Source organism: Camelus ferus, chromosome 26 (assembly GCF_009834535.1).
Source record: "Camelus ferus isolate YT-003-E chromosome 26, BCGSAC_Cfer_1.0, whole genome shotgun sequence".
NCBI lineage: Eukaryota > Metazoa > Chordata > Mammalia > Artiodactyla > Camelidae > Camelus > Camelus ferus.
The window spans coordinates 17,358,981-17,373,485 of record NC_045721.1 but is presented as its reverse complement, the minus strand read 5'-3'; the positions used below and the strand labels follow the sequence as shown (position 1 = coordinate 17,373,485).

Below are 14,505 nucleotides of genomic sequence, written 5' to 3'. Positions count from 1 at the left end.
GAGAAAATTGACTTAAAAAAAAAAAAGACAGGAAGACAGAGGAGGCAGTTTTATCTGTCCTGCCTGATGCCTTCGTTGCCTCTGAGGCTTCAGTGCTGTGCTTCCATCACACCGGGCTAGACAGAAAAGCTCAGCCTCTCAGTCTGAGGGGCAAGACAGTCTTGCTGAGGAGGTGGGTTTTAAGTCTAATGGCACTTAAGTATGACGAGGTTCCATCACCAAGGCTGCCAGATGGGAGCGAGGAGCGGAATAGAAAATGCATCTGCAGGGGGAGGGTATAGCTCAAGTGTTAGGGCACATGCTTAGCATACACAGGGTCCTGGGTTCAGTCCCCAGCACTTTCTCTGAAAATAAACCTAATTACCTCCCCCCCAAAAAAGTTGATAAGAAAAATAAGTATAATTAAATAAAAAAAAAAAACGAAAACGCATCTGGGAAGTGACAACTTCAAATCCTATCTTCTGTATAAGGACGAGGCTGGCAGTGGGATAGGAGGGACCTGAAGAGCACAACAGCAAGGCTTGGTTCGGTGAGCAAGAGGTCTGGCACGGCTCCTGGCACAGGTGTAACATTAAGGCTCCTCAGGGACACTGACACTATCTAGTCACATTATCTCACAGAAGATCATTCGCTTACAGATGGCACTGCTGGTCCTTAATGAAATATACAAAATGTGAACAATTTACCACGTCACTAAAGAAAAACAAAGACAGACCACTCTTTGGAGGTGGTGGGTTCTGTCTGTCATTGGGCATGATTACTAATGAGGAGAAAAGCCAAATGCATGAATGGCCATCATCATGATCGCCTTTGGTTTCAAATAACATAATTCCTTCGAAACTTTTTGTAAGCGCTGGTGCCCTAAATCCTCCCCTAGGAGTTCCAGCTCAAATAGAGTGAACAGGGTCTCTTACGGTTCCCTTTCTTATTTATGTTCTAGAACTTACTGTCCTGGTCTGATGACTGATTTTCTTTATCCCTGTGTGGGTCAGCCATTTTTCCCTTCTTCTAAATGGGGAATTAATATAAACAGAGGCTGCAAAGGCAGCCTTTGTTCTTTGACATTTTCCCATTGTTGGCCTGTCTACAGAAAGCCCTCATTCCCTCATCTTTTGTCTCCTCCATCCTCCTGTGCCTCTGTTTCCTTTTCACTCTTTCCTCTGGGACCTGGTGTGTGCCACTCTTGCCTACAAAAGTTTTCTCAGAAAACCTCTAGTTTTCTTTTAAGATGGTAAGAATGGGATTGATTTTTAAGTGGTCAGAAGGGAACTTCTCTCTACTTTGACCACAAATCAAAGCCAAGGTGACTCCTTGGACTCTTGGGGCACCTCCAGCAGACCTGGTGATGGGTGAGTTGTTCATCTCATCTTGTTTTTTCAAATTAGATCCTCACTGCTGATGACAGACGTTCTCCACTGAACAGAATATTTGTATTTCTCATCTAGGGAACATTTTTGTTGCTGTTGCTCTTAAATCTTAGTCTTTTCTGGTTGGTGCCATTTGAAGAAATTTTCTTCTCCCAATTAAATTGGAAATAAAACTAGTGGAAAATCGCACATACCCGAAGCAGTAAATACTAAACTATATTAAAAATGCAGTGGCCTTGAATTCCATAATGGATATGGATGTATGAAAGATCAAAGGCTTTATAAAATCAGAAAACACTTGACTATCACATCAAGCCATGCAAGGGGACAAACATAAGCAAATTAGAAAATGGCCAAATGTGTCTGAAAAGAAATGTACACATACCCACAAACCAGCCATCATCACATTTTTCCATCACATCAATGACATCACTTTCTCTGAGCTCCAGCTCATCTTCATTCCTGGGAGTATAGTTATACAGAGCCTGAAACCTTAAACAGGACAAATGGGTATGTTAAAAAAAATGTACACCTTTGTGAAACTATAGAAGATGGTATAATATTTGTTTTACTTGTAACATTTCTATTCTTGTTAACATATTAATTGGGTAGTATAAGTCTTTTGTAAGCATATAAAGTAAGTAGAAGTATTCAGACTTTCATGGGGATTAGCGCACTCTAACAGCATTTCAGAACTCACAGTGAAAAACATTTATGGAGGATTATAGTATCCATGAATTGGATTAAAACGTTCTAACATTTGTAAATCAGACCTGTATTTCAATTGTCCAGTCATAGATATCTATCATTCAGATATTAAATAACAGTCCAGAATATAAAAGAAGTAATATGTGCATTATTCAGCTAAATAAAAACAAGAAGGAATTACAGTTTTAGCAAGCCATAATCAGAAGCAAGTAATTGCAGCTTGCAAATTGAGTTTTCCAATGATTCTAAATTGAGATGTACACAATCTCTCAGATATGTCTTCTAAATCACTGTGTGGGGTTATTATTATAAAAGAGAAGATTCCCCCCCGCCCCCACCCCCAAGGAAGAAGTCTTTAAAACAGTTTAGTTTCATAGTTTGAATCAGTGTAAGTGGTGATCTCAAACAGTGGATTAGGGACAGAAGTTCCTTTTTACAATGGGTCCTGGAGAAATTGTGTTTAATGTAAAATCTCTCTCTTGAAATAATTTTTTATAAAGCAGAATAACTGATGGAATGCTACCACCTTCCTTTCTCTGTCTGAATTTTTTGAGAGCACACATTTTGGTGACATTGATCAGTGAGAAATTTAGACATTGAATTTTTAGTAAGAAAGTAGCATGCATTTCAATGCCTATTACTATGGGCTGACATTTTGGAAAGATACAAATTCTAGGCACGCAGGAGGTCAGGAAGCCTTTGATAGGCAGTTAATATGAAAACGTCATACTACTACGGAACTATTACCAATATTGTGGTGGGGGGATCTTTATTTTTAAGTTAGTGAATTTGTTTCTGCTGCTCTTCACAACAGTTAATGTAATTCTGCCAATGTAAGAAAATAAGAACCACATTTCAGGGCACCCTGGATTTTTTTTAAGCCAATTTTAAAAGGTTGGACTATTGGATACTGCTCCGGAACAGGAATGATTTATCTCTGATGACTTCATTCAGTCAGAAAACCATCCTTTGGTAGAACAAACCTGTTCCATCACTGGAACTCAAACATCATGTCATAAATCAGGGACATGGCTATATTGGCTCCCCTCCCTGTCCCTGAACTTTTGTCAGATTGGAGGACCTGGATGAAGCTGGATTGGGGGAGGGTGTGTTGGAGAAAGAGCTGCCTAACACTCTCTCTTGGAAAACATTCTTTCCCCTGGCGGATAGCAAAGCCTCAAATTCCAACATGAGAGATTTCTTCCCCTGTTAATATTTTGTCCTTCTAGCAAATAAACCTTTTTAGCCACTTGGGCTTTTGAGGTCTTCTATTGAGAAAGGATTCTGATTGTGGGGAAGGGCAGAGAAAGGCAGCCTGAATCCCAGAGCAGTGGCGAAAAAGACAGGGGGTTCTTGAATACCAACATTACTTAATTTGGATGTTTGCATGGGGCTGGCCCTGGATGGAGCCGTCAAATTATTCTGCTGTTTGATTTGAGGATGCTCAGGGGAGAGGGTGGTAGCTTCTGTCTATCCTTGGGGGAAGTTAATTTCACCACCTTTCCTTTTCCAGTTCCACCCTGGAGGGAGGTGAGCATTCCTGGGCTCTAATTCAGTGGGTGTACATCACATCTCTGACTTCGGGAGGACAACACTGATTCTCTGAGCTTTTCAGGCTTCAGCCTTCACCCAGGCACATCTCCAACCACTTAACGGAGACAGGCCTATTTAAGGCTACAAACCCTAGCTGCTTGAAGAATCTCAAGGTCCCAAGAGCTAAAAAAAAAAAAACACCCCAATTTGGCACCAACTCCTACTTCACTTTGGTTTGATGAAAGCCAGTGCGCTTGTCAAAATGTACTTACCATTCTGGTTCAATTAGACCACCATAAGGAAAAAAAAAATTGGGAGTTTCATGGAAACATAAACAAACCTTCCGGAAATCCTCCTGCCTCTGTGGGCTTTCAAAATCAGTGTTGCATGACAGGAAATGCAGTCAAATTACAATTAAAAAATGCTGTTTTGAAAGATGTGTTGGTGAGATGAATGATGGTGGTGGGGTCAGGATGCCTCAAAAAGAAATTTGTCTTTTAAATAGGAAATGCTCAGCCAAGCTTGAAACTCTCTCCCTAACTTGCAGCTTCTTCTATGATGTATTTGACCAGAATTCTGAATTACAGTGACATTACATTATGTTCCTATGTTCACTCAAAGCCTGTTTCTTAATGAAGAAGATTAAGTGACACCCCATAATCTCCCTAACTGGGGTTGTAGTCAAATAGAAATTTAATAAAGAATGTTTTGAAATGTTCAAAGCAGGTCCTTGAAAATATGGCTTCTCCCACCTATGAGCTCATAAACACAACTGGGGGCATTAACTCCATATGACCTGAAACAGTGTAATGTTACAGTCATCTTAGTTCATAAATTCATTACAAGCTGCTAATATAGTGTGTTTATAAAGCTGTAAACCTAAACAGGCTTGGAATTATTTTGTGTGTCAATAAGAAAACAAACCAAGCCTTTCTAATTATGTTCACAGCTTTTTCCAATTAAATGAAATTTTAAATGATTTCGACCTCCCACCTATTCTTTTCATAGTCTTTTCCTTAACAAAAAAGGCCTTTCTGGCTGAGTTCAGTGAGAGCCAGTTGCAGGTTAGAGGTTATTTCTGCGGAGCATGCGTTTAGCTGAGTGCCAGATCTGTGACGGGGGAGGAGGGAGTTGACGGTGCTGAGGGCTGAGTTCACCCCTGCTGGTCTGGGCTGCTCCAGGGCTGCGCAGCGTGGGCAGGAGGCACTCAGGTCAGCCTGACGAGGTGCAGTCCTGTGAAGGTGCCTTCCCAGGGGTCTAACTCCTGACTCAGAATAGCCAGTAGCCAGCAGGAAGCGGATGCCCTCTGAACAGCTCTCATGTGTCAAATGGAGCAGAAAGACACACACAAAAACAACCTTCAAGACAATGTGTGACCTTCAGGTTGACTTGACTTAGTATCAGAAAGGATGGGGACTTTGAAAGAAAATATGAAAAGGCTCCTTCTGGGTCTGCTGGGTGGTAAATATCATGTAACTGAAGGACAGTGCATGTTTTAATACTGCCATTTCCAAGAGAATGTAACTTTGGAATTATGTCACAAATTTATCACTTCAGGTCTACTTTGACATTCTCCTGCTCTTCAAATTGTGGGAAAACAATGTTAGAACATTTTCTGTGTGTCTTGAAGGCTGTAGTTACTAGTATCTACGTGGTGACAACAGAAAGGGAGACAGATTCATCAGTCTTAGAAATCACTGCAGCACTGGAAGGCTTTTCTAGTGCATAAATCAAGGGAATTAAATAAATTCTCTGCAAAATCATTCTTTTTTTCAAAGTAGCTTCTGTTCTCTGTTATGAAACATGGAGACTATTGCAATTTCTCTTAATCTGGGAGCGCTCATCTCATGTTAGTTACTCTGATCTCTTTCCCTTTTAAAAGTTGTACCATCCTCTGTTGTGGTACATCAGTGGTCCATTTTGTGGGTCAAGGTTAGTCTAGAATTTAGAAGATAAGAAGCATACTTACGGTTCCCCCCCACCTTGAATGTTTTCATGAGTAAACACAGGACGCTGTGGCTGAAATGAAATGATTTTTAATGTAATCAATGCTTAAACTGGTACTAATTAAAAGATAATTTGGATAATGGCATGGTACTTTTCTTGACATTTAATATTTCCTGTTGTAAAAAACCAAGAGGAAGAAAAAGACCAAATAAAGGGTTTCTGCAGGATTAATAATTAGAATGTTTTGAAAGGAGCTTTAAATTAAATCGAAATAACCAAGGTTCAAATGTTTTGAACACGTCTGCAATCTAGTCTGCTCAAGCTTTAAGGAAGAGTCAGGTTTTAGTCCCATTGATTTTTCAAAGGCCAGGAACATGGCAAGAACAGAGACACCAAACCACTAGACTGGGAAGTCTGGACACCTTCATACAACCTTAGTCTTCAGTGTTTTCTCAAACAAGCAGAAAATAAACCACATTTAGTCTAACAGCAAAGTATTCACATTCATTCTGATATACTTTTCCTTCACAGACAACATTTTCACATACAGTACAGATAAACATGTCAAGAGGCAGACATCCCATGCTACATTTGAATTAACACTCTCTGTTCTCAGTGTGGAGAAAACACATGCATTTTTAAAAAGAGAAGACAGAGAATTTTTGAAATAGAATGTAACAAACAGTATCCAGGTAACATGTAACATTTTACCTTAGAAGAGAAATATTGGTAGAAATTCCCAGTGCACTGAACTCTCAAAAGAGTTTCCTTTCTTTTTAAACTAAGCATCAAGATCAGTATCTGTAATAGATACTTATAATATTGGAAATGACAAGCCTTCACGTCCCATATATCCACATAAATATTGCAATGAATGAAAGTTAACACGTTTCTTGCATATGTAAACTCAATGTAGTTTATACCGACTACCTAAATGTTACCTTTCAGAGGGGAAAAGAAAGCGTTATAGTTCATTCACAACACACTTCAAAAGCATTTTCTTCTAAATGATGGCTACATGGTAAAATGAGATAAACCGGAGTTTGCATGGCAAATTGCATGGAATTTATAAAAGTGACTTCTTGATGACAATTGCATTATTAGATCTGTGTCTTTAGACTTCAGGGCCAATTCCTGGATCCCAGACTTATGAATGAATTGCTGACAGGCTAGGAATTCCCCCTGCAAAATGTCTATGGAAACCCCACTGGTCCAAGAATGGGGATGGGGGGGACTCTGGGGTTCCTTTCAGTCTATGGGTCTATAATCTGCTCCCTCCCTCCCTTCTTTATCCACTGCCTTCCCATTCAAGCTGTCTATCTAGCATAGAAGACCAGGTGCTTATTGCTAAAACTTTAAAGTGTTCAATTAATAGTAATTGGAAATGTTTGCAAATAGTATTCTTAGAAATTTCACTCAACAGTCTGTGCATGGAATACCTAAGTGTAAGATTAAAGAGTGGATAAAAATGATTGGACATGTGTGACTTAAGAGTATAATACCCTATAAATCAATATAAAATAACTAATAATGTATCTATTATTAAAATGTAAAATATACTATTTTAAGAATGATTAAGAACAAACCCTTTTCTAGCCATTTTTAAGGTCATTCAATTCAACATATTATTAAAATCAATTTAAACAGATGAAGAGGTAGATATAAATATAAGTGTATATTCTGTTACATTTCTAGTTCTTGTCCAATCATATATGTAAGCTATATATCATATACAGCTTATATATATGGCTTTTATGCAGAAATAAGATTTGTATATATCAACTGCTATTAATATTTTATAATTGTTTCCAGTCTCCTTTTCTAAATTTTCTTTTTCATTTTCGATCACTGCAGAATAATATTCTCTTATGTGTGTGTATGTATCTTTTTTGGTTGTCTTAACCATATCACTTTCTTTTTTTTTTTTCCTTAATAAATTATTTTCTAAATAAAGATTGTGGCACCAGCAGATGCAGTGTCTGGTGAGGACCTGTTTCCTGGTTCACAGCTGCTGCTTGCTTTTTTTTTTTTTTAATTTTTTTTCTTGAGTTATAGTCATTTTACAATGTGTCAAATTCCAGTGTAGAGCATAATTTTTCAGTTATAAATGAACATACATATATTCATTGTCACTTTTTTTTCGCTGTGAGCTACCACAAAGTCTTGTGTATATTTCCCTGTGCTATATGGTGTAATCTTGTTTATCTGTTCTGCATATCTCTTTCTTTTTTGGTTTTGAAGTTAAGATCGATCTAGCCTTTTTCACTATCTGAATAACAATGCTATAAACATTTTTATATGAAGAGCTACTTTCTTTTTTTGAACTACTCCTTAGAACACATTTCCAGGAGTAAAATTTCAGGCCAAAGATCATGCATTCAAGCCGCATGATATTGAAAATGCCTGGTGTTAGTTACTCAAAGATATTATATTTAAAAATGTAACTTAAACAAATGTAAAATGCCATATTTCAAATCACATACCAAGACAGCTACTGTTCTCACACAGAAACAATCATAGCATCCTTTGCAGTGCACAACAGAGTTATAAATAAGAAAATATTATTTGTTCATGTCTTAAGAGAAAATGTTTTGTAAAATATATTTCATTGTGCTCTAAAAATGGCATTCCTATTTCCACATATTTAAGCCATTCTGATATTTTTGAGTTGAGTAAAAGTTTCACTTTTACATCTTGGCATCCAGTGCTTGGTAAGACTGGTTGGTCTGAGTTCATTGCTCCCTTACATTAAAGTGTGAATACAACTTTAAAGATCAGATTGTTCATTAATATAAAACAATCTACTTATAAAACCCCTATGACACCTTTCTGTTATTGTCATTATGATTTTACTAGTTTAATTCCCTTAATTCAACTTATAAATCATTTAAATGAACCACTCCTTTGACGATTATGAAAACTGGGCCATTGCCCAGTGGCTCCCTTAATTACACAGGCCTCTATGTCTTAAGAACTTGTATTCCTGGGTGTGTTGGCCAGTAACATCCTTGTTTTTATTGATCTTTCTCAATGTGTCTTTTCTCTTCCTTTGTATCCTTTAAAAGGATCCACCCCCTACTTTCCCCCCCCGAACCACCAGTTTCCTATACTGTTCACATACTCTAGCCAGGATTTATCACAGCTTTTATTAGCAGAGAAGTTGCGTATCTATTATAATGGTGAGTTTTAGAACTTTTCTGACATCACCTTCAGTAGGAATCAGCTTCATGTGAACGTGGATTAACTAGGAACCACTTTTGAGGAAAGATGACCAGGTACCGTAACTGAATTAATTAATTTTAAAAGTACTTGGTCAATAGAGGAATAAGGAACGTAGATATTTATGCAGGCACATTTGTGTCTTTCTGGGGTTGGCAGTGACTAACTGTATAACCTGGGATGTGCTCTTCAGCCTCCTTATCTCTAAAATCAAGGAGTTGGACAAGATCATAGTTTAGATCTCATCCCCTTCGGGGAATCCATAAAGGAATCCACAGTTCCGGATATATTTTCTCTGTTCTGTATAGTAGAGGCGCCATCATCAACCTTACCTATTCGGTTGTCAGAGAGCTGTGACAACTGACATTGGTTAATTCCCAAGTGTCTCAGTCATGTAAAAACAATTACTTTTTAAATAATAATTAAACTTCATTCTTCAGATCAGTAAACCAAACCCCAAAGATAATTTCTTAATGTCACAAATAGGTAAGAAGGAACTGAATTATGATTTTGACTCACTCTTCATTACATAAAAGATTACTATGATGGAATAGATGGCATAGACTTATTCAAATCAATGTCTTAATTTTTTTCCTTAAGGCAGGTGTGTGTGTTCTGTGTGGACACTCAAACTGTCTTGGGAGGCTGTCTTTTTCCCTTCCTGGTGTTGTAATTCTGCGGGCACAGACCTTGCGGCAAAGACCCAGACGGTCTCTGCACTCTGTTGCCACCTGATGGTGAGCAATGGCAGCAACATGTTAAAAGTTTTTGCCTTTGGACAGCTCACGCCAGTTCCTTCAGCCTGGATTCATTTTGCAAGGATATTTTAAAGACCACAGGATGGTGTGGAATAGATGCTCATCTGTTTTTCTGGCCATGTTCTTCCTTTCCCACGTTTTAAATTCTTGAGAAAGGATCACTCTTCAGCCACCAGTATTTCTGGTCTGTGTTCATTTGTATTTTCACTCGCTGCTCAGGCATTTCTATTACTCATAATGTCTTAGCACTTTTGTGATAAAAATAGAATGATATACATTAGTGATATTCAGAGAAGCTCATATGAGCTGTGAATTTAAGGAGATGATTTTGACGTTAACAGATTACAGTCGCTGTGCTGGAAATTTTGAGCGAGCAAGAATTATGTCATGTTTACATTTCTTCAATGAGTCATAAGAGTACAATAAAAATTAGAAAACCCAATGAAGCATTATGCAGTTTTTATAGAACCCTAAATATTTAACTTTTTCCTTGGCAATATAGCAATGTTTTTTTCCCTCTTTTAGTGTAGTCATTTTTTAGTGTTGTCAGAAGCAGATACAAATGAGACAGGTTTTAAACACATGCTAATTTTCAAAGCCAGAACCAACCACAAGCCACTGTTCATAAGAAAGCTGGTTTGAAATATCCCAGAATCTCTGGTATCAGTAAAATACATCCTTCCCTTGCTCAGATGGTGGGATACAGTCTGTCCAAAACCCATCTATTCATCTGTGCTTCTTCAGGGGCATCTCTGGAGGATTAGCTATACCTAGTATTAGGCAGTTTCTATGTAAGGATTGGCCATGACTTTAAATGCTAGTGTGGAAACATCTCTGAAAGAGCTATAAGCAGTTCTAGAGTTCTTAAGTTATTATTCTTTCCCAGAAAATGTTAGGTGTGATACTTACCAACCAGAGTGAGATGCAATTCTCCTAATAACAGCACCATGTTTATGTTTATAGGCTTATTTTTCTTTCTTACATTATAAAGTTAGTTTAAATATTTAAATTATTTTATAAATTATGAAAACTCAACTTTGCCTAAATTCAAGGAATATAGGGGGGAGTATAGCTCAGTGGTAGAGTGCCTGCTTAGCGTGCACAAGGTCCTGCGTTCGATCCCCAGTACTTCCATTAAAAAAAAATTGAATAAAAGTAAACAAACAAACCTAATTACCTCTCCCCCCCAAATTTTTTTAAATAAAATAAATAAAGAATATAGCCTATTTATGTTCCATACAAACATATACAATAGAACATTTAAGTACATAATGTAAAAATCTGGCAAAGAAGAAGACTTCAGGTGACCGAATGCATACATCTCATTGACCCATGGGAAATTTATGGATGGGCCATATGAATTTTGGAAAGAGCTTTCTTTTTGTTTTGGCTCTGGGAAGCCCTTCTGTGGAGTCTAAGAATCTCTCCCAGTCAACATTCCTCATTCTCTATGGCAACACAAACCTCTGCTTCAGAAATAAAATCAAGTCTTATGCAAAGCAAAAAGCACAAAATGGCCTACACACAGAGAAACATATACATTTCTAAAAAGCAGAAAAGAAACTCTTCTTTGCCATCAAGCCCTTATAAGCTTGCAGAACCACAGTCATGTAGTGGAGTATGTAAGGCTGACACCAGGGACCATCAAAATAGAAGTGGGGAAGGTCTGACTTATGCAGAGATGGACATTCTCAAACTCCTTGGCTGCCGTCCTTAGAATCTATGGTACCGTTTAGAATCTGTTCATTTAAAGTGCTGTCGGTGCTACAGAACTACGTAGTTAAAGGGAAAGTAATCTGACCTTTAAGTCAATCAAAGCTGTCAAGAGACTGGGAGTGCCCCGAGCCCAGAGAAGCAGCATTGGCTTAAAGGGCCATGAGTGAATGCAGCAGGTCACCAGAGCAACAAGGTACTTTACAACAAGGATCATGGATTAAAAATAAAAATCCAAATAGACTGAACAACACAGAGGCAAACATCACCAGAATTGTGTGAGTTCAGCTTATGATTGGCAGCAGTTTTATTCTTTGCACTAAAAACAGTGACGGGAAAGCAGTGATTTACAGAGAGCATTTGCACAGAAGCACGAGTTGGATGAGAAAGACAACATATACACACCCTTATTTGGGCAGAGGAGAACGTGGGACTGTCTTTCTGGATTTTGGAAAGCTTACACACGCATGTAAAAGGGAAGCACGTTGCCCAAAGACTCAGGAGAGCCTTTTCCTGCTGGTCTGGCTTCATAGCGCATCATCAGTAGGTCATCTCATTTCAAGGGTGCTTCCAGCCCTACTTTACTGGCAAAGCACAGCAATGACAAGGAAGGAAGAGCCAGCCCACTGAGGGTGGAGGGGTGGCCAGGGTGCCTGGCTCACGGCGGGGCGTTCTGACCCTACCCTGTGGGGACCGCTGAGCCTGCTGACCGGTGAGCCGCAGGACCTCCTGGACATCACAGGGCTCCGCGGAGGCTTACCCAAGACAAATATCTCGCCTTTTAAATCAGCCTGGAAGAGCCATAAGAAGTTAGTTAGTTCTCATCTTCATTACACAGCCTTCAGGAGGAGCTTTCCTGTTTTGTTTTCTCCCATGCACACACAGCATGCCAAACTCCTGAATAAGAGTAGCGCGGGAAGGGGTAACAGTCTGCAGACGGCTCTTGTGGCTGCCAGAAGTTTCACAGCATAGGCATCAGTTGCTGCTTTAATAGGGAACTCACAGGCAGAGCAGAGAAAGATTTACAGAGGGGAGTTGGCATAGAGAAGATGTTTGGATGCACTACAGATGGGTAAGAACACTTACAAGAAATTTTGTCTTAATAAAATGCTTAAAAATTGGTTTCAAGACATTCTCAAATCTGACCTGTTTTCTTTGTGCATATTTGAATAGATGTGATAAAATAGAGGGGAATTTCATTTAATATCCATCAAATTTCATAGAAAGTGTCAAGCCTTTGTCACATGCAGATTTTCTAACAAAACACATATAAAGAAAATAGGGCTTTTCTGGCGAGAATCATAAAATATAATTAAATACAGGATATTGTTCTAACTCCCAGGATCTTGTGACTATTTTGGTATCCTTTCAAAGCAAGATTTTTGATATGACAGTGAATAAGCTAACCTTTCTTACGTATGAGCATATTTTATTTTCTTTCCATTTATGGACAAGACCTAACGAGGTACTGTCTGGTATTTGATTTGGCTTACAGGAACTTTAGCAGGACCCAGGAACTTTTAAATAAAAGCATGCGGTTTTCTTAACCCTCATTTAAGAAAAATTTCATAATAACTAGTAAGTGCTTGATCTCATATCTTTAATCCCTGGGGGTGAATTTTTCTTTAAGGGCTGTGGCAGAGAACGCTTGATGTTCTCCAGTATCCTTTCTCTTCGTCATTCTCAGTAGTGGAATCCTGGATGTTAGGAAGGCACGTGGACATTCTGAATAAACTCTATTTTTCAAACTTCCTTGTACTTAGATGTGCTCATGTGGTAAGTTCTGACAGATGGGATATGTATAATTTTTAGAAAATAGCCTTCAAGGAAGAAGGCATAAGCTCCCCTCATCTTTTCTCCTTCCTGCTGTCTGGAATGAGGAAGGGACTGCTGGAGCTGCTGCAGCCACTTTGGACCATGCAGTGGAAGCTTCTTGTTGAGCATGGTGGTATGCCAAAATAAAATGGAATCTCCTGGGTTTTCTAATAACTGTGGAGCCACATATCAGCCCTGGATGTCCTACATTTATGCATTAAAAATATATACTTTTACCTTGTTTAAGCTATAATTATTTTGAGTTTTCTTGCACTGCAGCTGCCCCAATCTTGACTAATACAGGGGTTCTATAAATGTCAAGACTCAGAAAAAAAAGTAGCTGTTGGAATGATGTGGATAAACAGCTGAGATGAGCTTGGTTCTTGCAGGAGAGTAAACCTGATTAAATTCTGGTTTTGTTCTTGCTACTACAATGCTGAGTATTCCATGTCTCTAAATTAGAGAACTATGATTCTCAAGTTACTTGCCTACTTACTGACTAAGCATAAAGGCTGAAGAACAAGTAGGGAAAGGCAAGGGATAAATATTTTGGCCTTAAAAAGAAAACCGCAGAGAGAGGAAAAAAGGCAATTCCTAGCCTTAGACATTATCTAAAGTATTATTGTTATTATTTTAAAAATTTCCTAATTCCTACCAGCTAAGAGAAAACCTCAAAGGGCAAAGAACGATTATTTTTTTAAGGTATATTACGTTTTCTCAAAGATTCCTTTTCTACATAAGATAAAATTCATAGATGGACTATTTCGGTGGGTCGATTTGGTGATGGGCGTTTGGAAGACTGTGTAAATGGCATTTCTCAGGTTTTGGTGCTTCCTAGTTGAAAAACATGACTACTTGCACCTTCGAGGTTTTTTTTTTTTTTTTTTTTTTTTTTAGCTGATCTGCAGAGGCTCTCATTTCAGGTTGAGAAGATTGAATGTGATGATGAGTCATTATTTGAAGACCTTTTGTCTAAAGGAAAAGGTTTCAGGATCATTTTGAACAAAGAAGTAAAACTTTTCTGTGATGGATTGATTTCCTTCTGTGGTTGTCATTAAATCTCTTTCCAAGGCCACTCATTAATTTTGTTAAAGATCCTTTATTGTGGTCTCCTAAGAGGGAGTTAAATACCAGCAGAGCTGCCAGCCAGCCAGCAAGTCTTCGAGATGGGTGCTTTGTTAACTGCTGGAAGAGAAGCCTCCTTCCCGCATCCTCATTAATTTAACTTCAGTTTCGTGGAAGAACAGGGCTCAACACAGTCAATGCCAAAGATCGTGAGCCCTCAGGCTCTGCTGAACCTGCTGCTTGGTTGGAAAACTTGGGAGGCAATGAGCCCACTAGAAAGTGACAGAGGATGACAGGCACAAAACTGATGCCTTTGAATGGGATGGTTCTCTTGCTGATCCTCAACTTAAAAAAAAAAAAAACCCTAATGGTTAGTTTTT

At 38.5% G+C, this 14,505-nt stretch overlaps 2 protein-coding genes across 24 annotated transcripts in view; one reads left to right on the top strand and one right to left on the bottom strand.

Moving 5' to 3' along the window:
* The window catches only part of LOC102510351 (sorbin and SH3 domain-containing protein 2), a 185,901-nt gene that overhangs the window by 2,264 nt on the left and 169,132 nt on the right, over positions 1 to 14,505 (bottom strand). For all 23 annotated transcript variants that reach the window (XM_032468735.1, XM_014553908.2, XM_032468723.1 and 20 more), the window contains 2 exons: positions 5,578 to 5,627; positions 1,753 to 1,859 (listed from right to left, as the gene is read on the bottom strand). In XM_032468735.1, the coding sequence (XP_032324626.1) occupies positions 1,753 to 1,859; positions 5,578 to 5,627 (157 nt within the window). The remainder of the gene's footprint in view (positions 1 to 1,752; positions 1,860 to 5,577; positions 5,628 to 14,505) is intronic.
* The window catches only part of C26H4orf47 (chromosome 26 C4orf47 homolog), a 137,803-nt gene that overhangs the window by 105,829 nt on the left and 17,469 nt on the right, over positions 1 to 14,505 (top strand). The window lies entirely within an intron of this gene.